At 40.5% G+C, this 26,439-nt stretch overlaps 1 protein-coding gene across 12 annotated transcripts in view; it reads right to left on the reverse strand.

The window, feature by feature from the left end:
* Nucleotides 1-26,439, reverse strand: part of cacna1da (calcium channel, voltage-dependent, L type, alpha 1D subunit, a) — a 56,444-nt gene that overhangs the window by 25,124 nt on the left and 4,881 nt on the right. For 9 of the 12 annotated variants that reach the window (XM_047582768.1, XM_047582762.1, XM_047582766.1 and 6 more), the window contains exons 4-15: nucleotides 12,603-12,742; nucleotides 9,037-9,209; nucleotides 7,830-7,982; nucleotides 7,100-7,296; nucleotides 6,641-6,744; nucleotides 5,248-5,417; nucleotides 3,474-3,548; nucleotides 2,198-2,285; nucleotides 1,954-1,980; nucleotides 1,332-1,492; nucleotides 712-937; nucleotides 392-599 (exon numbers count right to left, since the gene is read on the reverse strand). In XM_047582768.1, the coding sequence (XP_047438724.1) occupies nucleotides 392-599; nucleotides 712-937; nucleotides 1,332-1,492; nucleotides 1,954-1,980; nucleotides 2,198-2,285; nucleotides 3,474-3,548; nucleotides 5,248-5,417; nucleotides 6,641-6,744; nucleotides 7,100-7,296; nucleotides 7,830-7,982; nucleotides 9,037-9,209; nucleotides 12,603-12,742 (1,722 nt within the window). The remainder of the gene's footprint in view (nucleotides 1-391; nucleotides 600-711; nucleotides 938-1,331; nucleotides 1,493-1,953; nucleotides 1,981-2,197; nucleotides 2,286-3,473; nucleotides 3,549-5,247; nucleotides 5,418-6,640; nucleotides 6,745-7,099; nucleotides 7,297-7,829; nucleotides 7,983-9,036; nucleotides 9,210-12,602; nucleotides 12,743-26,439) is intronic. The other 3 variants (XM_047582771.1, XM_047582767.1, XM_047582772.1) reach the window with 1 other exon arrangement.

The following is a 26,439-nucleotide window of genomic DNA, read 5'->3' on the forward strand; positions in this document are numbered from 1 at the left end:
CAGGTTCATGTGCATCTTATTTAATATTTGGGAACTTTTAGAAAAGCTCAAAGCTCAAGAGGACTTGGTTATACAGGAAAACCCCCAAAGACTCAAAAGAAGATAGCACATAAATACATAAATTGCAACTAAATGCCACTGCATTTACCTACTGATTGTTCTTTACAGAGTTCTTCAAATGCTGGTACTAGTACCAATATTTGGATATGTCAAAGATCATCTGTAACAGTATTTTGATTAAATAGATTCTCAAAAAACTTTGTAACTCTGTGCTGCTGCTTTTATCTGCATTTTTTAACATTTTCCCCTGAATACACCGAGAAGCATGTGCTATAGTGATAGCTTTGTGCTGTTAAGTTATCATGTGAAATTGAAGTGGCACGGTTCGTGCCTGGAACACGGTGAGAAGAGCCTGGGGAAAGTTGTCAAAGGTGCTCCTCTTTGTCTGGGTTTCGTCAAAGTTGAACTTTCCGCCAAACACTTGCATGCCCAGCAGGGAGAAAATGATGATGAAGAGGAAGAGCAGCAGCAGCAGGGAAGCAATGGACTTCATGGAGTTGAGCAGAGATGCCACCAGGTTACTCAGAGACTGCCAGTGTCTACAAAGAAGGGATGAGTTAAGGAGAGAGAGAGAGACAGACATGAGAATAACACACACATTGCATTGTGAACACGTGCACACGAGCACACACAGCATGACAACGATCTTACCGCGTGACCTTGAAGATCCTCAGCAGGCGAACACAGCGGAACACGGAGATACCGAGAGGAGACATGATTTCCAGCTCGACCAGAATGGTTTCAGTGATTCCTCCACACACCACGAAGCAGTCAAAGCGGTTGAACAGTGAAACAAAATAGGCCTGCAGCCCGAGACTGTACATCTTCACCAGCATTTCACACGTGAAAAGGGCTAGCAGCACCTTGTTGGCCACATCTGAAAGACACAGACAAAAACAAGACAATGGATTTTAATGATGCACAAGGGAAATTAATTGATCATAGTAGCTTAGTTGTTGCAAAAAGGTGATGTGTTATACAGCTGGATAAAGTGGGGTATAAAAGAAGTTCTGTAGCGTTCACTATGGGAGCGGAGCTGAACCAGTCTGAGCTCGTCTGCCCCTCTAAATAGTGAAAATATGTCATCATCACATCAAATAAAATTAAGAAAAACTTTAAACAACATTCATTCTCATTAACCTCGATAAAAATGTGCTTTTCAGGTTTTTGAGATATATAAATTGCGAAAATGCAAAAACATGCTTATACTTTTATGCACATTTTGCCATTTCAGAATTGGAACTCTATGCATACTACAGTGCAGTTCATACCCTGGACTTGCGTCAGCCACATAGGCTGGTTATAATGCTCCGATGATATGGTGAGGGTGTTGAGGAACACCAGGATGATGACCAGCCAATAGAAAGGCACCGACTTGACAGCCAACCGACACTTCCTGCGGCAGAATCTGTTCCAGCGGCGCCAGCGCCGGCTTCAAGCGGGAGAAAAATTTCATTAAGAAGAATGACATTAGTGTGACTTTGAACCGATTTTAAAAAAACTCTATCCTTTCACACTGATTACGTTTAACCTCTAAACAATGGAATAAAAACATAACCTCAGTGCCTCTTTAAAGAAATCTCTAAAGTTTGAGTGCATTAATAATGCAGCGAAGTATGGAAGAGGAGCCACAGGGGAACTGCATCAATATATTTTTGCAAGTCATACTGTACAGTAAATGAGGTGAAAAACACTGCGTAAGGCTATTCTCTAAAAATACCTTATGGTACATGCTGACTTTTTAAAAACTGTTGATTTATTATTCCCAGTAAAGTCTCATTAAAATGCAGTGAAATGAAAGCCAAGCACACAAAAGTCTGTATTTTCTAATGCAGGCACAAACCTTATAGTAACAGCTACATGCATTATAGAGAAACACACAAATATACTGACCTGAACTTTGACTTTGAAATTTTCTGACTGAAAGGGGGAAGAAGAGTTTACAAATTTAGGTTGTAGCCAGACTTTGTCAGGAACATTAAATGATTGGTAGGATTAACAACAGTATATGTGAATTGATTCATATCCTTTAAGGGAATCCGTCTCAGTCGCACCAAAAGGGACAGCAGTCTTTAATTGCAGTTATCTTATAATAAGGCTCCTGGTCCTTGTCATGCAAAGTGCTGTGCATTCTCACCACAGAGGTCCACAGCACGGTGTCTTCTCATCCTCCCCGTTCTGATTCTCTGTGTTCACAGATTCTGTTTCGCTGGCTGGAACGCTCGCTGCAGCAGCACACAGAGCAGACATTTACAAAAATATAATCACAAGTGCTTTGCAGTTGCAGAAGATTCTTATAAAAGAAGTGATGCTACGCAACCCCCAGTGAGTAGAAGCGTGAAAAGAAATAAAATAGAGCCCATCTACATCACATCAGGTCTGGCTTTTCATCAAAAAGAAGAAAGCGGATACACCGGAAGGAGAGTGCAAATCAACAAAGCTAAGGATAATTACACATCAAACCTACATCCATGTGAATCTGTGTTGTTTGATAGTGATTTTAAGCCCCAGAGCCACATTGCAACAATAAAACTACTGTGAAAAAGGGAAGGAACTAAGTGGCGCGGCCGTGCATCCCTGTTCATCAGTCATCAGTATCATTTACCAAGTGGTGAAAGGGAGCTGACACGGGACAGGCGAGTGGACAGCTGCTCTACGAGGGCTGACTGATGCAAACAATGAGGAGCAGGGGGGAAGAAGGGAGCCGAGTCAGGAGGACAGAGCTCTCAAAACTGTCTCTGAAATGCTACCCTCAAAGTACTGGCAGCACTTTGGAAAGACTGTCTGTGCAGACAGATGATGATTAACTGTGTGAAATGTCTCACTGCTTTAACTCGTGTGAGGGAGCATAGTGTGCGCTGCTGCTTAGCTTATGAAGACGCATTGGCTTTGATTCCTGAGTGGTCCGACAGCTCTCAGTGCTGAAAATAGTGCTGACTGCTGGAGTAGTGATCTGGGTTTAGCCTGTTTCCTGTATTCATACTGAGCCTCTGCTTTTCAAATGGGACATGGGAAGTAAACGAGGGGTGTGGCGGCTATCAAACGCAGCTGTATTTACATCCCACATCAGGCTGGGTTAAAGGGTAAAAGATATGACTGCGTTTTTCCTTTAGAGATTTGTGGAAGAAAAAGCAAGTAGGAAAAAAAAAGGACAGACTTAAAAAAGCTGTGATGTTTGGACACAACAGGTAAAACCACAATAGAAAATCACAAAGTGATGACATACGAACACACACATACACACACATACATTTTTATAATTTTCTAATAATATATTCCCGTTACTGACTTTTCAGTCAAATATGACTTTGTTTAAAAAACTACACATCTGATCAATTTAAATATAAAAATCATAGAGATCCATACAAACTCACAAAAGCTAGAGAACACTGGAGGGAAACCACAGGATTTACCATGAGTGTCGGACGACTGGCTGAACCACCCAAACCTTCCTTTCTTCTTCTCAGTAAGGTCAGCCAGAGTCACCCCTTCATGTGTAATGCATGCAAGCCCGTGCATTCAGACACAACGGCACAGCAGAGGGACATGGGGGCGAGAATGGGCTGCTATCAAAATGGGTCAGAGCAGACAAGCACCACAGGACAACAACAGTATTCAAAATATCAATATCCAACAATGACAGGAGCAGCAGGAGCCACATGGTCTGTAGACACTGAGGAGGGCAGAGGAACAACATGGAGAGCTGTTAGTCAAAGGAAGCGTCTGCAGGCGGCGAGGCCTGTACTAACATGTTACGGTGCGTATTAAAGCGTTTCCATGTGAACATGTTAGTAGGGGCTCATGTAATAAGCCGGGATGGATGTCGAAGAAAAGCAGCATGAACCTTTCTCCTCTTAACACAGAACTTTTAACTGGGATTTTCTCACTTTAAGACAAAATACATGGCGTAATGATGCTGAAGGAAAATGGAGAATTGACAAATAACCAGAGGAAAAGACAAACGGGAGAGGCGGCGTGTAAACGGACGGAGCACATATGGAGATGTGGGGAGGCTGTAATGAGCAGACAGAGTGAGGCTATAAGGTGAGGCAGTTGCAGGTTCTGTATCATGTGTGCTGCTTATTTAAAGGGGATTTGGATTAGGAGTTTTGCTACTGCTCAAGTAATATGTTAGTTTTTCATTTTTTTCCCCCCCTACTCAGATAAACTCCAGTGGTACTTACGGCGTGCTCCACTTCCATCAGTAACATACACTGAGGATGGAGATAAACCAATGTGTGCATTTGCCTTCACACACATTTCATATGTTTGTACTGAACACCTCTAGGGGCTGCTGTGTTTTCCCTATCTGAATATACAAACATATACACATATACATATATATGTGTGTGTGTGTGTGTGTGTGTGTGTGTGTGTGTGTGTATACACACACATATATACATATATATGTGTGTGTGTGTGTATATATATCTCTGGTATATATATATATATATATATCTGGTATATATATATATAGACACACACAAACACACATATATAGATATACATATGTGTCAGTGTGTGTATATATATGTATATATATATTTTTTTTTCTACCATGATGGCTTCTACATTAGAGTAATTAGAGTATTGCAGGACTTATTCAGACCCAGCTGAGGTAAGATTTCATTTCATTATATTCATGTTGTTGCTAATTTAGAGGCTGTGTGATTGTTAGCATCCATAAGCAGAAAGCAGTGGAATAAAAGAGGGGATGATTTGAAAGTGATTTTTTAGATTACAATCTCTCCTTTTTTCTAATTACGTCTTAAATCAGTATCTGTGCTAGATGTGTGAGAACATAATTGACAAGTTATGTGGGGCAACAGGAAAACTAGAGCACTTTACACCCAAATGGAATAGAGGAAAAGTGCTAATACTTCTCCTGAATGATATTTTAGCTGCAACCTATTGTGTTAATAACTTTATTTATTTATGAACTCCTGCTGCAAGATATTATTGTTGTCTGGGCTGCAAAATCCATGATTTGGTGGTAAAATAAAAACAGACTAATCATGAGTGGTGAAATCACCACGCTCTCCAACCAACAATAATACCCGCTGCTAGATATTTTCCTTGATACGGCAACAACAGTTTATCTCAGTTTTCTGTAGTGAAGGGCTCTTGTGATGCCTGCGAAGCATTACTCTTAACCACATGAAAGGCGGCGTGGGAGACGGCGCTTACGGTTGCGCTTGCTCTCCTCATCGGCCTCGTCCTCGTTGTCGGGGTCGATGTCTTCGGCCTGAGTGATCCAGTCCAGGTAACCCTTCAGATCCTCCTCCAGCTGCTGCTTCTCGCGCAGCTTCTGGAAGTCTCCGCGAGCTTTGGCCTTTTCTCTCTCCTTGGAGAACTCTCTGGTTTTGAAGAAGCACACGCAGACAAAAGAAAAACACGCACAAGTACACACAGGTGCATGAATTACCAATGGCACACACAAAGGTAACTTTCACAGCAAACAAGAAACACATCTGTCTCTCGGGTTTATCTCTACGAGGACATTTTCTAACTGAATGAAGATCCTTGGTTGGATTTCATGGCTATTCTCTCCGCTCCAAATGTATTCTACATATTTACATACTACAGTCACAACCTTTCCATGTCTGGTGTGTTTTTTAGTGCTCTAGCCACTGGAGGGAGATGTACACCTTTGAGAAACAACACAGTGCTATATTTAGAACCCGGCAGTACAGTATTCTTTAGGAGGGCATCTTAATCATATAGAAGAGACAATTTAGGTAGACAGATGGTTTCAAGAGACATGCAACATTTGCACAGCAACTCAAATTATATGTTACATAAAAAGTGAGAGCATAAACTGCAGTATGTACAGCATCAGAAGACGGATCATGTCACTTTCTTGGGATTAAAAAATATTCGTGACAGAGAAGTCGGTTGATGCGGACAAAAGTCTAAGACTGCAACGGCCTGGCGTGATGATCACGTTTACCTTGTTGGCTATTTCTAAAATCAGGCTTTCGTGGCTGGTCAACCATCCCAAGTTAATTCTACTGTAATACCCCACCCCCACTCCACAGAGCTGGGAAAGCAAAGTGGGGTTTGAGAGAGCTTAGGAGCGCAGAGGGAGTGAAGGGCGAGGAATAAGATTAATTTCTCTCTCAGGAGGTTGGGTGGGTTGGAGACGGGATGGGGGAGGAAATGCTCACTTTGCGGTCGACGCGGAAAGGACGTAATAGTTTAACATCAACAGAGGTCAGAGAAGAGCGCTTAGGGCCTTATGTAGAATAGTCACTGGTTAGTTATCCCGGAATGCATAGAGCACGCTAAAATAGAGAAAGTAGTGGCAGAGTGCACAATAAACCCACACTGCAGATCAAACCACTGCACAAGTTGTCTCTTACCCACTGAGCACACCTAACACAAGGTTTAACACGAAAAAGGAGCCCAGTATAATCAGGCTGACAAAATAAATCCACGGCGTTTCCCATCCAATGGCGTCGTTGACCTACGGAGGCCAAAATTTAGCCGGTTAACAGACAAAAACATTTAGAAAAACAGAGAACCTCCCACCTGCAAGCAAGTGGAAGGTCTCTGTCAGCAAAGAGAAGGAGGTGCTTACCCGCTCAACACACCCAAAACCAGGTTAAGAACGAAAAAGGAGCCGAAGATCACAAGACTGACAAAGTACACCCATGGAAGCTCAAAGCCCATAGCATCGTTCATCTGGACGAACAAGCAACCACCACAGAGGAAGCAGAGGAGGGGAAAGAAAGGAAGAATGAAGAAAATAGTGAAATAAGCTGTTAAAGACAGAAAGTGAAGAACAGAACTTGAAAGTGTTTTAGAGATCTTGTAGAAATAAGGACAGTGCTAGGATAGTGTGATCTTGTAGGATGTGTTATTGAATGCATCCAATCATTTAGGTAATCAATCAGATCAGAACTGCCTCAGGAAACTATTAGCAGCTCCATCGTCAGGGTGTCAGTCACATTATTGTTGTGTGAGGAGACATTTAATGTGAAGGCATGTGACACAGTCCCAGGTTATTGAACTGGTGTAGGGAGAGCGAGAGACTCACCCAGTACAGCACGTCCGTCCAGCCCTCCATGGTGATGCACTGAAACACAGTCAGCATGGCAAACAGAAAGTTGTCAAAGTTGGTAATGCCTCCGTTGGGACCTTGCCAGCCTTCCCTGCACTCTGTGCCGTTGATGGGGCATTGGCGCCCATGCCCTGAGATCGCACATGGAGCTGGTTCCTCTTCTGCTATTGCATCTAAAAAAAAAAAAAATACAAAAGGAGTTTTAACTCATTTATAATTTATGCATGTTACTGTCTTTAAAATAATGTTTTGCTTCACATTTAGCATCCAGCAAACCAGTCTTGACCGCAGAGGTATTTGGGCGTAAACACCAGCTAAGTCAAACAGTGCTCTCATTTAATTTTCCAGTTCTACCAAAATATCGCAAACAAAATATATCTCATAATTTGTTTTTCTTTCTCCTATTTTATCTACAAGGAGAAAGTCTCCCTTCTTGAGGTATAAATAAACTACTCTATTAAACCTGGTAGTGAGTGTTAAGGTACTGAGACACATAATAAGAGTAATAATAACACTAATAATACATTTTACGGTCCTTCTGTGTGCCTCATTTTGCCCGGTTTGGAATGCATCTATATATAAGTCATTTTATCAACATGTCTTGATTACCTGTTGGAAGGGAAAAAACTGATTTGTCATACTAAATATTATCCTGGAATACAAGCCTAATTTATTTTATTCATAAAATACAGTAAAGAGTGCTTACCTGAGCCAGGTAAGTAGCAGGTTGCATGCATTTTACCGATGAAAAGTTCCAGGCCAATAATAGCATAGATGATAATGACAAACAAGACCAGGAGGGCAATGTGCAGGAGAGGAACCATGGCTTTAATGATGGAGTTCAACACAACCTGTAAACCTAAGCAGAGACAAAAACACACACTTTACGTGAACTTGCAGCCCTTTACATATAGACTAAATGAACAGTGAAATACAGTTACAAAATAATGCTTCTACCAGTTTTCTCTGTTCTAATACAAACATGATAACGCTTGTGGTCGTGAACAGTAAAGAGGTCACCCTGCTCTGTTTGAAGAGTAGACTGTACACAAATATGGACACCGCGTCCCCACTCTCTTGCACTGGCCAGACCTGAGGATACGGGTGGCACCTTTTCATGAATTTAGAGCAAGAGTTTGCACAGTACAGTCTGAGAGTGGAGCCAGAAGGAGGCGCGTTGTCAGTAACCCCCTTACACTTCCACCAGAGTCACTTGCGTTTTCGTTTCATTTATAGTGCGCTCTGTACAATCACCAGTTACAAAGAAATGTTGGATTTTACACTGTACTTATTTATTTATTTAACTGTAACAGTCCTACAGGACAGCTTTACTGAGCAGTTGGCATGGCAACTCGTAGTCATCATGAGGTTACATCCTGTTTCTGTAGTGTCATATAACTAAGACGCTACAGCATGCATCAGCATTATATTAACTACCTGAAATGAGAGAGACTATCACTAACATCCACTAACATGGAGGACGTGAAGCTTATGGCCTATACTACAGTTGGCCACCAGGGGGAGCTCTACTTGCTTTGACTTCACTTTTGAGAAGCTGTTCTACCATCCACCTTTATTTACAGTCTATGGTCATACAGGTAACTCCACAAGGCTCATAATCATTTAAGTCTTGATGGTTTTCATTATCTATGCCAATAAACAACATTATGTTTATGTCACTTTTATGTCAATTTGACACCATATTCAGTACACACTTCATCACATCTAGAACTGCGTGTATTTCAGAAACACGTGTTCATACGTGTTTACTGTAAGTCTGCTGCCATTACGACATGAGTACATGAGTAGAAAGCAGGTACTCCACACGGTTCACACGTACTTACCATGTTAACCCTTCATATTGAACTGGGAAATGATATAATATGTGCAGAATAAAATGTGTCATTACTTACTGGGTACTCCTGAGACCAGCCGCAGGGGTCGCAGCACACGGAAGGCTCGAAGGGCTTTAACATCAAATCCACCTGGCTTACCCCCATGCCCATGCATTGATGGATGCTCAATTTCTCCTTCGGCTTCTGCCTTATCTTCTTTGGTCAAAAGCTCCAAGACAACACTGAAGAGTCTGTTGAAAAAATAAAAGGAAAAGCATAAAATTAATTAAATCACTTTTCAAAGGTAAACACAAAAAGTCTGCATCTGAACTGCACAGATTCCAGAGAATCCTTTTTGTAATAATAGTACAGAATAAATAATTATTCAAGAAATCGAATAAAAAATATACTGGGCTATATTCCTTTATTTTCCAGATAAGCTGATAACAGTGTTTCACCAACATCCTTAACAGAATTTATTGTGTATTTCAGACATTAAAACCTTTCAAAGCTCTTTGGCTTTACTATTGTCCATCCCTTGAATAATTATTCAGCTGTGAATTTAGCTGTGAGGCTTAAGAGTAGTGTCATCAGTTTACTTAGCGGCCACCCACAAACCATACTGAAATCACCAGGATACGGTGGGATTATTCACATACTTTCATTAAATACAATCCTCCGTTAATAGGAATTGATTATTGATTATGGTGTAAAAAAACTGCCTAGTAATTAGTTAGCTGGAACTTTATATATTCAGTTTTATGACCTGTTAAAAAAATCCCAGCTCAGTGCCCGCGCTACATAAAGTAATTGCAATACAAAGCCAGGGACGGTGCTGAAACAGCAACGTAATAAAGCAGGACCTCCATCTCCCTGGCTCTAAGCCCAGCTCAAGTATACAAACTGAATCTGCACTACCAGTCAAAGTTGGGACACACTTTCTCATTTAATTCAATGAGAAAGTGTGTCCAACCGTTTGTAAATGCACCGCAACCACTGGTCACAAAGTGCAATCAGCAGCGAAAGAGTCCCTCGCCGTGAAAAGAGGACACTTCATTACAGCCAGTTAGACATTCCTCACCTAGCCAGGAGGCAAAATCATCTCACCACATCACATCAAAGCACTAAAAGCAGTGAATGAAGATGCCGATAGCGGCTGGAGGAAGTTCTGATGGCCTTGAAGCACAGTCTGCTTCGACTTATGTTGTACTGAGTCACAGCTGGAAGGCTGACCGTCCGCCACTGGGCGTTTTTATTAGTCACACAGTCATGCTCAAAAGAAAACCCTATCTCACACATCGACACCTTTTTACTGAGCAGACCTCAGAAGAACCGCTTTAATAAAAGTAATTCAGCAGGTTTCTTTCCCAGTGAATCATACGAGGTAGGTGTTTTCCCGATGGCTTTACCGATTTAAGCCAATTTGCAACAAACCGAAGGCAGCTTCTAATACGTCACTCAGCACCTTAACCACATTCCTAACTTTTTCAGATTTTTTCGTTTGCAAAATTTTTAAACTGCATTAGAGTTGGCACTGGGTGATTTGACAAATGTCTGAAACATAATCTGATCACAGGTACGTTTATCTCTAAATATATCAGCCGCTACAGTTCAGTTGTATTGGAATGTAATTTCCAGGAGACGAGGTTACACACACGTGTGATGTTTACTTTGAGAAGCGTGCTGTGTTTTAGAAAATATTGCTGACTGATTCTCATATTGCATTGAAAGGAATGGTGGTCAGGAGCCATTAGAAAAGTGTACATTCAAAGATGAAGTACAATTGCAAGTATTCTATCTTGCAATACATTATTCTTATTTTTAAGTAAACACTGACAAAATTGAAATACTGAAACTGTTTTTTTTTGTTTGTTTTTTTTTTGTTTTTTTACAATATATCCACCAGATACACAACAACATTCACTTGGAGTTGCATCTTATGAATCTTTTAATGATGAACATTTCATCTCTTTGTGACTACAATATGTTTTGCTCTGGAAAGGAAAAATGTATCTTCCTGCCCTGAAGAATGCTTCACTTTATTCTCCAGACTGTGGCCAACTCTTTCTGCTGAACCCAAACCTGAGCTTGGATCCGACTGTGTGTAACAAGACAGTTTGTCACGGTTTCTTCCTGTTGAAAGGAGGTTTTCCTTGCTCTGGGCGTTTCAGCCCAGCTTTTGTTAAGCATCTTGAACTAATTTGTATTAGAAATAAAATTTAATTGAACTGAATAAGTCAGCTGTTCCATAAAGCTGGAGTGAAGTGTTAAAGTTTCTGTGCAATAGTTTTGCAAACACATTCCTGTTATCTACTGTCAGTGTACAAAGCAGTTTTAAGAATATATCATACAGTAGTCTTTAATATTGATAAATATCTTTAAGATTACGTCAAGTGCAATGAGACCACATGAATTTTATTCCTGCTACTCTAAATTATCCTCAGACTGGTAAATAAATTGTGCACATTCAATACATGTTCTTTTACAAGGACTTAAATTACCTTTTCCTCTGTTGCAAATTTGATTTGGTGTTCTGAAAAACCTTTTTGGTAAAGGTTAAACTGATTCTATTTTACTTGTCGTGTTTACTGAGTCTTGTACATCTTTTATTAAACAAATCACTTTTTCATTTCACATTAAAAGTCTTCTTCTTACAAGTCTTTTCCTGTCATTTGAGACACACATAAAGTACATTTCACTGCCTTTTACATTGTTTTTTTTTTTTGTTTTTTTTTTTCTTAAAATCTATGATGTATTAAAACCAGAACATGACCTTTATAAATACAATAGACACAAACATATTGAAGGCTTTGGAAAACAGGACTGAACTTTGGCTGTTTTGACAACAGACACTGGCCGGATTATCATTGCAGCGATTTAGCCTCAGCAGTCACTCTTTATAGATGAGGCAGCCGTCTTTGCGTTTGACTGGCTGGCAGATCAACTCTGCATGCAGCATACAGACAGAGATCTGACCCAGCTACCCACTGGACTGTGCGTATTAGAGGAGAGATAGAGGGAGGAGGGAGAGGTAGGCAGAGAGAGCAGGAAAAAAAGAGAGAGAAGTTGAGATAAGGATGAAGATAATAAGAGGAGAGTGTTGTGCAGGAGATAGGAATGAGGGCAGAGTCAGGTGGGGAGGTGTAAAGCATGAACCATTTGAGATATGGAAATGAAGGGGGCAGTAAGAAACACGGGCTGCAGAAGGAGAGGAGAGGAGAGGAGAGGAGAGGAGAGGAGAGGAGAGGAGAGGAGAGGAGAGGAGAGGAGAGGAGAGGAGAGGGAAAGATGGGAGGGGGTGTTGGAGAAGAGATGAAGTATGGAGAAATGGTGACTCACTCCAGTGGTGGTAAAGCTCTGATTTATTCTCTCTGTCTTTTCTGGGTCATATACTGTGGGTGTATGAGGGTCTCTATTAGCACTTGGCCACATGGAGAAACGGGCTTAAGCAACTTTAACACTAACTTCTCTCAGAACTGTAAAGTGTAACTGTCAAATTGAGAGTGAGCACAAATAGTAAAACCAGACTTAAAATAACTAAACCTTGTGACCTGGTCTGCAAACACAGCGTGACGCCCACCAAAGCAGCTCAAAATATACACGATTCAACGTACATTCGGTCAGTCAGGAATGTGAAAACTTACCCTATCACAACAATGACGAAATCCAGCATGTTCCAGCCATTTCTCACGTACGCATTCTGGTGCATCACCAAACCATAGGCGATAATCTTCAGAAAGGTCTCAATTGTGAAAATGATGAGGAAGGCATACTCAACTGTTTCCTGCAGATACACACACACAAAAATACATTTTTTTACAAATACAAAAAAAAAAAAACAGGAAAAACAATGAATTATCATAAAAAAGCATGAGAATGACGTTAACACAGTTCGGTATTCTGGCTGTGGTAGACTTTAGACTTAGAAAGACCTTATTCATCCACAAGGGAAACTGATCAGTCACAGTAGCTCAATTGCACATAAAAAACACTTGAACACCAGTAAAATAATAACAGGTGTAAAAAGTAAAATAAAAAAAAAAAGAAATAAACAGCATAATAAACCATTTCAAAAAAGATCTCTAAATAGGCTAATTTGTTACAGCACCTGTACATATAGTTTGCTTCCATTTATTTAATTCTTGTAAGTGACTGACAGGTGTCATGTCACGCCCCCGTCATTCACTGATCATTTGGGCAGAATTCAGTCAGCCCTCAGACCCCAGGTCATTGGTCAAAAGAGTCAGGGCCGGTTTTTGCTACGGGCAATGTGGGTGACCACCCAGGGAGCAATCTATGTGATAAAAAAAAAAAGAAAACTCAAAACAAAACTCGTCAGTTTTCTAGACTACCGCTCATTTCCATGTCAAGTTAGTGGAGTGGACGCAGGGGCGCCATCATTGTCACATCAACTTGCTGCTGAGAGCCATACAGGTTGTGTGTGTCAGAAGAGAAGAGTTGGAGGGGTGTGGCTAAATAAATTGTATTTCATTCCTAAAATTAGCATACCCCATAAACCTTCATGTAATTAATTGGGTTATGTGAAAAATTAAAAAAAATAAATTAATTAAATCTGTACAGTCGTCTATGTGAATTTGTTAAGATGTCGAGTCTTTATCTTCATCATGGAGCAAAGTAAAAGGCCAAAGAAGCCATCAGGAGCCCAGTTCAGAAAAAGAAGAACAGGAGAAATGGGCAAAAGATAAAGATATGCAGACATCTGAGTGACGTGAGTGACGTTAAGCAAAGGGCTATTTATTAGCCTCTTGCTAATATGCTGCTATTAGCCACAGAATTAGAATTGAGGCATCATGTGCAACTAATTTCACCCATAGGCAACCTAGTGTAGTTTGTGTTTGTAGCACAACAAGTGCAAATTCAGACAGACGTCCTGACTGTGGAATTGTTTTTTGCTATATGCTATATGCTAAATTAAATAACTTCTCATATACATTCCCATGGCATTTTGTAAGCTACATGTAATTTCCACACTGTAGAATGTGAGAGAGAAGTTTCCAGTGCTCTCTAATTTCAGAAACCTCCCAGAAAAACAGCTGCAAAAAGAATGTGAGACCCTACAAACTAGAAAAGTGGAGTTTTAGACTGCACTTCACACCAGTTGTTAATTTTGGTGGAGATGGTACAGTGATTAGTGACACTGCTGTGATACTGCATGGGAGGCTCAAATCCTAGTCAAGTCAAAAGTACTTCCTGTCAAGATCCTTAGACTATTAAAAACTGTGTTTTCATACTGTGATATTATATTTTGCTATCTCAGGTACGAACTCATTTCATTCAATAAAACTGAGAAGTTGTTTTGATTAGGGTCGCAGCTTTAAGACATTAAGGTAAACTGCAGTCACTAAATTCTAATGTATCATAACGTTGTTCAGTTAGTTAAAAAACATCTGTAGTATAAGTCAGTTTTTAAACAGATAAATCCATGTTCTTCCTTATGGTGCCATAAGAACTGACTTAGAAAAATGACAATGTGCATTTCTGTCAGTAGTTTTACATATTTGCGAAAATATGGTATTTTTAATCAATTATTCAGTATATTAAATATTCCTAGAACTATTTAAATAACTTAAAATAAAAAAGAAGGATGTGATCGCATAACAGTCAGTTAGAGGTTACTTTGTCGAGGAAAGCATCAACAAACACATATAGTGTACTTACACAAGCACACAACCTCATATAGTATTTTTGAATTGGCCATAGCCATATAAGCTTATCAGTGTCAGAAAGATTCTCAAAACAAAGACATTAGAGTAGTGTCTTTCTAAAGTATTCAACCAAACTGTTCATCTAACGCTGCAGAGTCTCACCTCGTCCTGACCTCATTCTAATCTGATTTGGTTCTCACACTTTCTAACTCTCGTCTCTGCACATAATCACATGACAGGAGAAACGTTGGCAAGGCGCACAAGAACATTTGGACGTTCAGTCCGGATAAGAAAGGTGTCTTTAATTAGAAAAGTGTCAGTTTGGATGTGTGACTGATAAACATGTGTTGTTCTTTAACATTCATCCACTTTCTAAACTTCCACGACATACACACAAATATCCTTCTTATTATAAGCCTTGAATATGGGGTTGAGTCAGTAACATTAAGGGAAACATGTCACCCCCGTGACAGAAGAAAGGCTGAACAAAACACCAGTACAGTTATGAAAATCGAACAACCAGGTGGAGAGCTCTCAAGGCATCAGTGTGTGAGAGAGAAGCAGAGGTTAAAGAAGGGACAAATCCACTTTGAACAAAATGGCTGTTTTTAGAGGGTATGGAGAGATTAGAAACAGTGATGTAACTCAGCGGTGCGCCTTTCCCCCGTTGTTTCAAAGGCAGAGAGAACACAGGAACATTAAGCCATCAGGTTGAGGTCGGCTGGGAGTAGAGCTGACAGCAGGGACACACACAGCCGGACGAAGGTGGTATGTGCTTTTTAGTGCGGTGAGAAACTGTGTGTCGACACACCTAAGGTGACTCAGCTGCTCTAGGACAGTCCCGGGACCTCCTCTGAGATGTGAAACTAGAGAGAGGCCTCCTTCATCCTTTATGCACGAGGCCGGTCAATGTAAACTCTGCACGCAAGCTGCTTATTCAAAACGTCCCTCGGCATAAAGCGACGACGAAAGCAGGAATTTAACGTTTAACGTGGCAAGCACAAAGCATGGACACATGCATGGACACGTATGTATGATTGTATACTGTACACAGTGAACTCTCCTGCCTGAGGGAGCCCTAAACCAACTGCTCTGTGTGCTCTGCGGACAGGAGCACTTTGGGCTGCAGGGCTCGTTTTCCCAACAGTTTACCGCCGATTGTGAGAAGCACTTAGCCCAGAATAAGAGACATGGACCTCTTTGTTAACTGAAGTAAAAGGTTGAGTTAAGCTTACGGCTGCAGCCTCTATGACAGAGCATGCTCAGGCCGCGGGGAGCAGAGAGAACACAGCGAATCATACGAGGATGGAAGGAAAGTGACAGAGGGACAAGTGTGCGATTTTAGAGGTATTTACAATATCTGTTGCTGGTTAACGAGAACTAATAGCCATTAATCAGCACGTCTTTCATACACACCAGTAACAGTGCCGGGATGTGGACACGTTTGTTTTCTGTGTGAATTATAAAAATCTTTTCTTTCAAATCAGCCTGTAAAACATTATCAGAATCATTTTAGCCACACAAGCTACGGTTAAGATATGCAAATTGCCACTTCCTGGTGCGCGATAGCATGTTTAACATAATAGCAAATGATAACCATTGTCTCTCAATTAACCAGCAGTTTATTCATTCATCAGCACGTCGACGTGTGAGCAGGAATAGAAAGTGGGAGAGAGAGAGACAACGAGAGGAAGGGAGCGAGGAAAGAAGCCTTTAGGGATGACCATAAATATCTCTGATTCATCTCAGTTTATTTATGCTGTAAAGAGACTCACTGTTGTATGTTTCCTTGACTCGTACAGTGAACACGCTATCAGCTATTAATGTGTTTACTTCACTTGCTGCCATTGTCACAGCAGCAAGGTGTGATACAAAACGCACTCAGGCATGTACAGAACATGTGCACACATTTAAAAGAACCTGTTACCACCACTTAATTCAATGCGTTGCCGCAATACAAAAAACACATTCAGTGATTTAGATTAAACTTTTATATTCAATATTTCTGGTACTAAGATCAACTTAATATTGTGTCCAGTCTAAACTGATATTTCACTGCCAAGTTGTGGTAACATAATAAAATTGACCTGATGACTCAGTATATTTTAATTCCCCAAGTCTTACTGCACACTAAAAAAGTAATGTTGTGGCTCAACAAAGAAAATCTACGCAACAGTTTTCATTAGTCTTTTTGAGTTCCACCAACTCAACAATTATCAATCAGTCAAGATGGACAATTTAGCCTCGTCCACCGTCAGTCATAACACAACTGAATGCTCCCAAATACTCCAGTATAATTATTCTTAAATGAAATGATACTCCGTCCAATAACCGTAAGGTTGCTGGGTCGATTCCGCCCCGTCTTTGGGCAAGACCAGTGTGACTGCAAGTGAGTGATCACACCACTGTGTAGGTGGATGACTAATGTGTCCCATGTAAAGTGTCTACGATAAACTGCTATAAAAAAAACAAAACAGATGTATTATTTTAAAAATGATAAAAATTTAATTGGAACAACTTAATTTTAAACTATGTTCATAACTTTGCTCATTAAGCACACAACACCTACAGATTTCTTTTAAATAGTGTGAAGAAACCATTTGGAACCACTTCATTTTTATGAGTTATCAACTTAGGAGGTCATAATTAAAAACACTGCTGATTAAAGAAGAAGATAATTCCCATAACTCAATATAGTCTGGTGATTTCATGAGAAGTTGTCGGACCTCAAAAAGACTGATGGAAATTGTTACGTTGATTTTCTTTGCTGAGCCAAAAGATTTCTCTTTTAGACTGTAGATCCTTCAATTCTCAGTTGCAAAGTAATGCCACAGATTAAAACACAAATGCTTCCTCAGCCCCCCCGGCTGGCCCTCCTGTGCCACGGGCTGAGTGTTCGTGTCTGCAAGCACGACTCAGTTCATCCAACAGAGCTCGGTTCACCATATGACCATGGATGCTCATCCGCTGAACCTCCTTTCTTCTACACAACTTGCCATATGACTGAGCAGGGCGAGCAGCGGTGATGTGAACATCCCGCCTGTGCACGGCGCACACAGGCCTCAATTTATCTTCCTCCACGCTACACGCACATATCACTAATTTAATTTTGTGCACTCTTAGAGTGAAGTGGAACGGAAGGCATAAAGAGACAATAAAGCAGCTCGACTTGCAATTACAGCATCGTTGTTCATGCACTGTGCTTTATTATTTAAATAAAGACAGTTTTAAACCACAGCCTCCTGAAGAGAGAACAGCAAATGTAATAGCAAACCCATGAAACATGAATAACTTTTCTCCAAAACTACACCCGCAGTTCAGTCCAGTCCTGTCCTATCCAGCACCTAATCATATATTAGTTGTTTGATGTGAAAACCTATTTTTACATTTGTTTTTTATAAGTTATGCTCTAAATTAAACCAGTATAGAGTCTTTGCCTTATAGAATCTCATGTCAGGATCGGTCTTTGACAGTGTGAAGTCAACATAAGACACTGGAGCATTTCTGTAAAATTCTCTTTGGTATTTTACATGAAGAGGGCTTAGCTTACACTGATCAGCCACAATATTATGACCACTGACAGGAGAAATGAATAACATTGACCATAATGTGATGGGAAACTTTTGGACCTGGCATTCATGTGGATGTCACTTAGACATGTAGCACCAACCTAGACCAGACCAGACACCCCCACCTCATAGCAATGACACTCCTTGATGGCAGCAGCCATCCTCAGCAGGATGCAGCCTGACACAGACACACACACAAAAACAGTTTAGAAACAACACAAAAAACATGATGAAAAGCACAAGGTGTCGACCTGGCCTCTAAATTCACTAGATCTCGCAACCCATAGGATCCAAAGACCCCCACTAACAACATCCTGTTACCAGACACCACAGGACACCCTCAGAAGACCCATGTCCATTCTCTGATGAGTCATAAATGTTTTGGAGGAACAAGGGAGACTTACACAATATTACAAGTTTATGCTAAACTCTGCTAAAATGTTTTGCCTAGTGATTATTTCTCTCTCGCAACGAATATGTTTTTTACGTATATGTATAATTTAAAATTCAATTTTTATACAGTAATCTTTAGTTGTGAAGAAAATATAACAATTTTCACAACAGAAGCAAATATCTTCCAGGACCTGTGATGTTAACAATATCAACAGCAAATGTGTTTGACTTGTATAAGAAACAAAAACGGGATTTCACGTGTTTTTTCCTGATTCCACCACCACCTGAAAGTCTCTGCTATGTGCGTGTATGAACATCTGAGCATGTGGCAGTTAGCCCAGAGTCACATGAGTCACGGTGACATCATGCATGTTTGATATCTGTGTGACCAGAGCGCTTACAAGCAGAGCAAACACGGCGAACCGCAAGCCATAACACCACAGTCAGCACAAGCCCTGTGCAGCAGAATATATGGTCCACACACATTCTGCAGTTACCAGCCATGGGACAGTTTGAGAGCAAACATCTCCACAGTGTTACAGAAACATTACAGCGTCATTCTGAATCGGATTCTGCACTCAGTGAGCATGCATACATTCTCACTCCCCTGCTATCGCCCTCCCCCACGCTCTCTCCAACATCCACTCCCTTCCCCTGTCTGTATAGATCAGTCAGTGCCATCAAGCCGAGCCAGGGGGTGAGGGCAGCCAGCATTTAGTGCTTCTTCACCGCCCACTCCTGCAGGTTTGCACAGTAATAAATAAGTGTGCTTGAGTGTGCAGTCTATATTGGGATGACTGTTCAAGTGTGCGGCATGCAAGGGGTTTGTGTTTGTCCTGTGCACAAGGTCCGTTGCAGCTCATCATACGTTCAGGGATTAATGAGGAGTTTCACATTTTTGTGCCATTTACTTCCGCTTTTTTTTCTCTTCTCATCAGAAAACAATTTTTTTTTGTAAGCAACATTAAGATTGCTTCATTTGTTGTGCAAATCTCTATTACTGACTGCAACTTACCACACAATACATTACATTACAATACAGTAAGTCAGTGCTTTGTTCTTTATCACTCTGTTCATGTGTTTGTATGAGCCATGTACATGTGTTTGAGTGTATTCATGCATTTGTGTGTATGTGTGTGTGTGTGTGTGTGTGTGTGTGTGAGTATTGTGGGGGCGGGCAGGCAATGTGAGAAGATGAAGAAGTCACTATGCAAAGAAAAATACTACAACACCTTAAGTATACCGGTACGACTGTTGTGTGAACATCACATGTGAGCATCATATGCCAAAGCGGACAAAGCCCTCACCCCCAGTTTTGAGAGTTACAGTTTGTTAGGTGGAGATCTTCAAAGTAAACCAGAATACAGATTCATGTAGGCACTGCTTCAGTCAAGTGATGTAACAAAAACACAGAACAATCAGGGCCTTGAATGCATCCCACTTGTGGAGCAATGAAGAACGAGTTTTGTCTTTTTGTAATAAAAGAACCAAATATACATGTCAGTTTACACGGGGAAAAGCATCAAAACAGTTTCAGTCCAATTTTTTCAGCAACTTACAGAGTGTGTTTTATGAGTGTTTTACCCACAGTTTATGTGCTTGCACTTTAGTATTTAGTTTCAGCCACCCTTGCTGATAGTGAAGCGGGAAGTAGAAACAAAAATTAACCCAACTCGCAAAAAAGGCACGTTGCCAACTAGTATTTGGTTGGCGCTGTTTCAGAGCGAGACAGACTGATGAGCTCACGATGAGTATAAAAGTCTCATATCGGCACAGAATCTGTGTGTAGGGTATGTACATACAGCCGGTCAGGGCTGTACTATAAATTAGGCTTTATGTCCAAATTACGAGCCTTGCTGGTGCTGTGTGCTACTAAATGAGCAACTAAGATGAAGACATTTCTCATATAGATACATAGCAACAACTACCACACTGCATAACCTGAAGCTAGTGCCTGTTGACTGATCACAGTAACTGAGCACTTTGCTGTGACAACAATCCACGGAGAGACATCCATCCATGCCCAGAGTGTTGGCACTGGAAGAATTTGAGGGAGTCAAAAGTTCATGGGTTTAGAAAGACAGCGATTGACCTCTGCTGTGCTGACTGGAGAATAGACTGTATATAATATAGTATATACAATATATAATATTAAGCACATCCCTGCTCCCTTGCATTGGCTAAACTGATGCTATTTTCCAGGGGATGCGGGTGACACCATCCTGTGAGTTTTCATTTGATTATCCCTTATTATTCCTCCAACAGTTAAAAGGAAAATGTAACTATATGTACTTTAGTTTAGTTATTTATTTTTTCCAACACTTAAAGGACCACTTCACAGAGAGGTCGGCATGGCAACTTGTAGTGATCATGAAACCACATCCTGTTTCTACAGCATCAAAAAACTGAAACAAATTGACAACAAATATACTAAAAAATAGACACTTTAATATGCATCAGTAGTATATTAAATACCTAAAATGACAGAAAAAAATCCTAATATGACTTTGTTATATGACTGTTTTAGTTTAGCCCAAGTCCCATCCGTAAACATGGAAGGGGTGGAGCTTATGACCTAATACTGCAGCCAGTCACCAGGGGGAGCTCTACTTGCTTTAGCTTCACGTTTGAGGAGACTGGCCATCATTATGCAGTCTATGGTGTGGACACTTAGAAAGGAACCAGGACTGACTCCATGTCATGAATCTGTGCTGATGTGACATTACTATGAAATCAGCATCACACAATTACAGAAAGAAAACTAGATAGAGAATTTTTTTTCTGTTCTTGCACAACATATTCATTGTTTAATTATGAGAAAGTATGTGTTATGTATAGGAGAGAAAGGCATGTGTTGTTCCCTTTAAGAAGGCCGATTTAATGCACACATGCTCTGATATTGTACGTTATAATGGCTGCACATTCACACAGTATCCCCACTGACTCGCTCTGTGCACTCTTTACCGCTTTCTCTCACTCAGCCTCACACACACACAAACAAACAAACACAGCCTCACACTTGCACACACATGCAGAAATACACATTCAAGATAACAAGCAGGGACAGTGCTAGTGTGAGTCCCAAATGAGCAGTTACGTTAAGTGACTAAACACATACTTCTACCATCATCTCTATGGGAGTCCACAGTCCAGACGTGGCTGCTTGTGCCAGCCATTACACACGCACACACACGCACACACGCACACACACACACACACACACACACACACACACACACACACACACACACACACGAAGCCAAGTGCTTCATTCAACGCACATTTACACATTTACACTCTTCTGCAACACAATATGCAGCCAAAACACTGACATATTAACGTTAGCGACACTTCTCATACAATACATGATCTGCTCCGGCTTAAACTACACAATATGATTATTACTGAGTCAGATGGAAGTTTTTTCTCACCACTGATACATAGACTACCTAGCAGTACATAAAGTAAACGGGGGTTTATGAATATACATTAGGCAGCACAGCAGAAGATGGGGGCTATACATCCCTATATTATGCCTTAGTTACCTTGGCCTGTCCAGGAGGAATTACCCTGGGCTGTGAGGCACTTTAACAGGAAGGTAATGAAAAAGAGAACAACAACAACAAAAACTATGCAAGCTGTGCATCAACAAGCTTTCTTGAGTTGCGTAAGGTTTATGTTAGGGTTAGGTCTCTTAGCTCAGTGCCAAATGCTATTTCAAGGATTGTTGACTGAGCAGCAGGATTACGGTATTATTACCGTAATGTAATGTAATGTAGCAATTGTGTATGAATCAATTGTGGTTACAATAGCCTTAAACAGCCTTAATGGGTTAAAATGGCAAGATGGAGAATAATGTGTCTATAGAGTGTCTATATCTATCTATCTATCTCTCTCTAATATCACTGAATGTCTCTCAGCGGATTGTTATCACACTAAAGTGATTAATTAATAACTGATAAGTCAACATGGATTGGCTCACTGCACAGGTTTGGCACTTTGATTGTTGTTGGTATGTATTTACATAAAAAACGCTCCTCTGCTAATAGTTGCTCATTTTGTATTACACATTAAGCATTTTTCATGTTGCTTTCTTGATGTTACTTTGTTGTCCAATTAAGAGTTCACTTAAGTTAGTGAAGAACTGGGCTCGAAAGATGTGCTGTCAGTGTTAATATTTAAGTTAATATTATACCGGCTGATGTTAAATGAGTCTCTTTTGTTAGTCTGTGGTTTATTTGAACCCATCAAGCTGAAGCTATTGCCTGTAGTTCAATTTTCAATCTTGCCACAAATGAAAAACCTGCTCTCATCAGTTCATAAGGTACACTGGTGAAGTCAAATTTATTTTAATAGCTTAGCTGAATGAAGGTTAAGTCATTCAGCATTTGTTTAAAATAACTGTGAGAGCAGTTGACTCAACTGTATTTTCATCTTAGAGACTGTGGCTTGTAGTACTTAAATATTGTAATATTATAGTATAGATAATTGCATTGTGTTGTACCGACAGATGAGGTAAACTAAAATGAATGAAACTTGCTCGCTTGCACAAAAACCATCTGTCACGTCAGTGAAAGACGTGGCTGTGTGATCTGAGCCGCCTGGTTGCATCTCACAGTTAAAAGAAACTGCACCATTACATCGCATTACTGCGAGGTGACAAGCGTGTAACCAAAGTAAGTTTCACATGTTAATCTTAAACTAGAAGGACAGTAGTATCTCCATCTCACTCACATCTCTCTGCACAAGAAACACCCAGACTGTCACTGGTGAGAGGAAACCAAATTTCCAGTTTTAAAGGAATTCATTTTGTATAAATTACCTTATACACAGATAATAAATTAAGCAAAGCATCAGAACCATGTGTATCGTTAATCTTTCCATCGTGCATCGTCCAACCAATCTGAACAGCCACGTTGTATTTGTGCAATCATCATTCATTAAAAATATGTAGTAAACACATTCATATGATAAAAACGCTGACATGTTTAATTGTAACAACACGTAAATGTAAGACAGATCCGAGGCTCGAGTTCTCCGCGGGCATCCAAATGACCTCTTTGTTGGTTTGTGCATGGACATCTCCGTCTTTACGTTCCTGTCCTTTTGTCCCCAGTAAAATAAATAGCTCTGCGGCTCCAGAGTTATGCAATAACACTGATACGGGAACGGACACTACCTGATACCAGACACTGCATGTTGCCTTACGAAGGCTGAGATGTATGAATTACAGTCACCATGAAAGGTCACGGTTTTGCCCGGCTATCTTCAGCAGGAGCTGCCTGGAGTTTTGAGTCCCAGATAGATAAGTCAGAAATGACCTTAAAGCAAAGACAGGACGGTTGCAGCCTGTTTGTCTGTCCCCTAGACAAGGTGGATGTGGAGGAGGCACAGTCACATGCGGGATGGGTCGTGGGTGCACTTCTTACTGTTGCAGTGAAATGACTGAACAAAGGAAGAGCAATAAATGAGTGAGTTAAGCAAGACAGGAATGACAATATAAGTTTGAGCTCCTGACAGGGTTTGTTGTCTCCTTGCGCACGTGCCTGTGTGTATTTCTGTGCTAGCTACGTCCTGTTACTCACTTGTGCCTCCTGGTGGTAGCAAGACCCCAATCTTTTGCCCTCTGTTCAGCCTGAGGAGGAAATTGCTTTCTATTTATAATGAGCTGCTGCATTTAACCAAGCCTTACTAACAAGACGGGCACACACAGGCTATTAAGGCCTCTATGACTTTGCAGCAATGTAATGTTCTAACTCAAGCAGCTCTGCAGTACCTAGTCACTGTGTGCACAGTGTAGCATTACCAGAGGAGCAGACAACACTCTTTTATCTCATGATTTACAACCTTCAGAGATATAGAAATCAGCTTACTGCAGGGTTTTAGTGTCTGCGTGTGTTGAAAGCTGCACCACATTTGTATTTGTTTTAACAGCCTTGTCGTATAACTCAATCCTTGCTTTACACACTGGACCTCTCAGCGCCCCAACTCAGGTTTCATATCTGTCCTCGGTCAACCTGTGAGGCTGCAGAGCAGGTTAGTGTGAAACAGCAATCTACAACACAGCCTTACCTGCAGGCTGCTTTAGCAAAACCAGCTCAGCGTTTTTCTCTCCAGCGCTCCTTCTGTGACTACAGCGCGAGTTCTGTAGAACCACTAAAGCCAAGCTGGCACACCTGCCCTATAAAAAGCTCTATTGTTCAACCTCTGCTGAAAGAGGAAAGATTGCATTATTCACCCACTGGTATCTGCCGTAATGTTGACACAGCAAAATTAAACCAAAGTTCTGCACAAAGAATGTAAAGTTGTAGTTCTGGAAATAAGGAGTGTAATAAATATAAGGAAAAAAGAAACATATACAATCCAGATAAAGGACCACAAAAGCACAAAAGAGGCTCTTATGTATTTTACTAGAGCTATGTCCTATAAGGAGTACCAAAAGAAGACAAATCCATATCAGCTTGTTGTCAAATCTCTATTTAATGACCTTATTCATGAAGACTTCAATGATCTAACACAGCGCTGGGCACTGAGAGACAGCTAGCTTTTTAGTTCATTCCTGACATGTTAATTTAAGTCACTGTTAAGTCTATTGTCGGGTTAAGTAGGACAATGGTGACTCAATGCTGCACGGTTTATATCTCCACGTAAATTTAACACTGCAGCTATGGCCTCAGCCCATGGGTTATTAGAAACTTGATGTCTGTCATCAAAAATTGTCACCAAGAAACAAATGTCAGTATTTTTTGTATTTTTGGCAGTGAAATATTCTAAGGCGTAATGGACCACGAAGCAGCAGCTAGTGAGCTGTTAAATGAGAAACTGCTGAGACTTGAGTTCTCTGTGAAGTAACCAACTTGTTTTACTGTTACCTGCCGTTAGTGTGCAAGATAAATTCAGATCACAGTTGCTTACTGATGAGAAAAAGCCAATTACTGTATATGACTGACTTATTTCATTAAAGGTTTAGTTTGTTTTGCTGCTGTTACCTGTAATTTTAAGCTGTTAAATTAGCCGCTACCACCTGTAACAATGTTCAGATCAATCCAACCTGACACTGATTTTAGAGAACAGCTATACCACGTGCATTAAAACAGAGTCAGACAAATATTCCTCTGGCAGCGCCATGCCAGATTCAGACAACAAATATAATGAAGGTTCATCACTAAAAGGTGCCAAAATACACAAGCAGCTCTTTAGAGTAAAACCCGAGACGAGGGAAGGACGTTTGCCTTCTATCGTAATTAGACGATGCTTTTCAATCATTTCCAAAGTCGATTGTAAAACACTCATAGGCCACGATCTCTGCCAAACACTTTTGGCTCTGAACTCGTGAAAAGGTAAAGCTCAAAAACAGGAATGTAAATTCTGACAACACTAATTTTTATTGGCATCTTATCAGGATGCTTGCAGTGCAAATATGTAAAAAAATTAATAAATTTAAAAAAAGACCTGAGGTTTACAGGGCGTATAAAAAGTTAGTTAGTATAAAATAAATGGGAGCCTGTCACCAATACACACGGCCCATTTTCAGACTGAAGCAGGGCATCGAGTGGCATCTGTCAGTGAGCGTCGTTAGGCTCTCACACCTCATACCACATAAACCTCTTAGTGTTCTTTAGAAAAACATTGGGAATACATTGAAACAATTATCTGTATGAAGGTCGAATAAATACAAATGTTATTGGTGTGAAATCAAATCAATGAACCGAATCGAATATGTCAAAAAAATTACATTAAATTGCATAATAATATCACGTTTACTTGAGCTTTTACAAAATCACATTTATACTGAGATGCATTCAGAAAGAAAACTGTGTGATTTTGTGTCAGCAGTGGCTCTGTGCTAGAAA

Source organism: Mugil cephalus, chromosome 4, assembly GCF_022458985.1.
Source record: "Mugil cephalus isolate CIBA_MC_2020 chromosome 4, CIBA_Mcephalus_1.1, whole genome shotgun sequence".
NCBI lineage: Eukaryota > Metazoa > Chordata > Actinopteri > Mugiliformes > Mugilidae > Mugil > Mugil cephalus.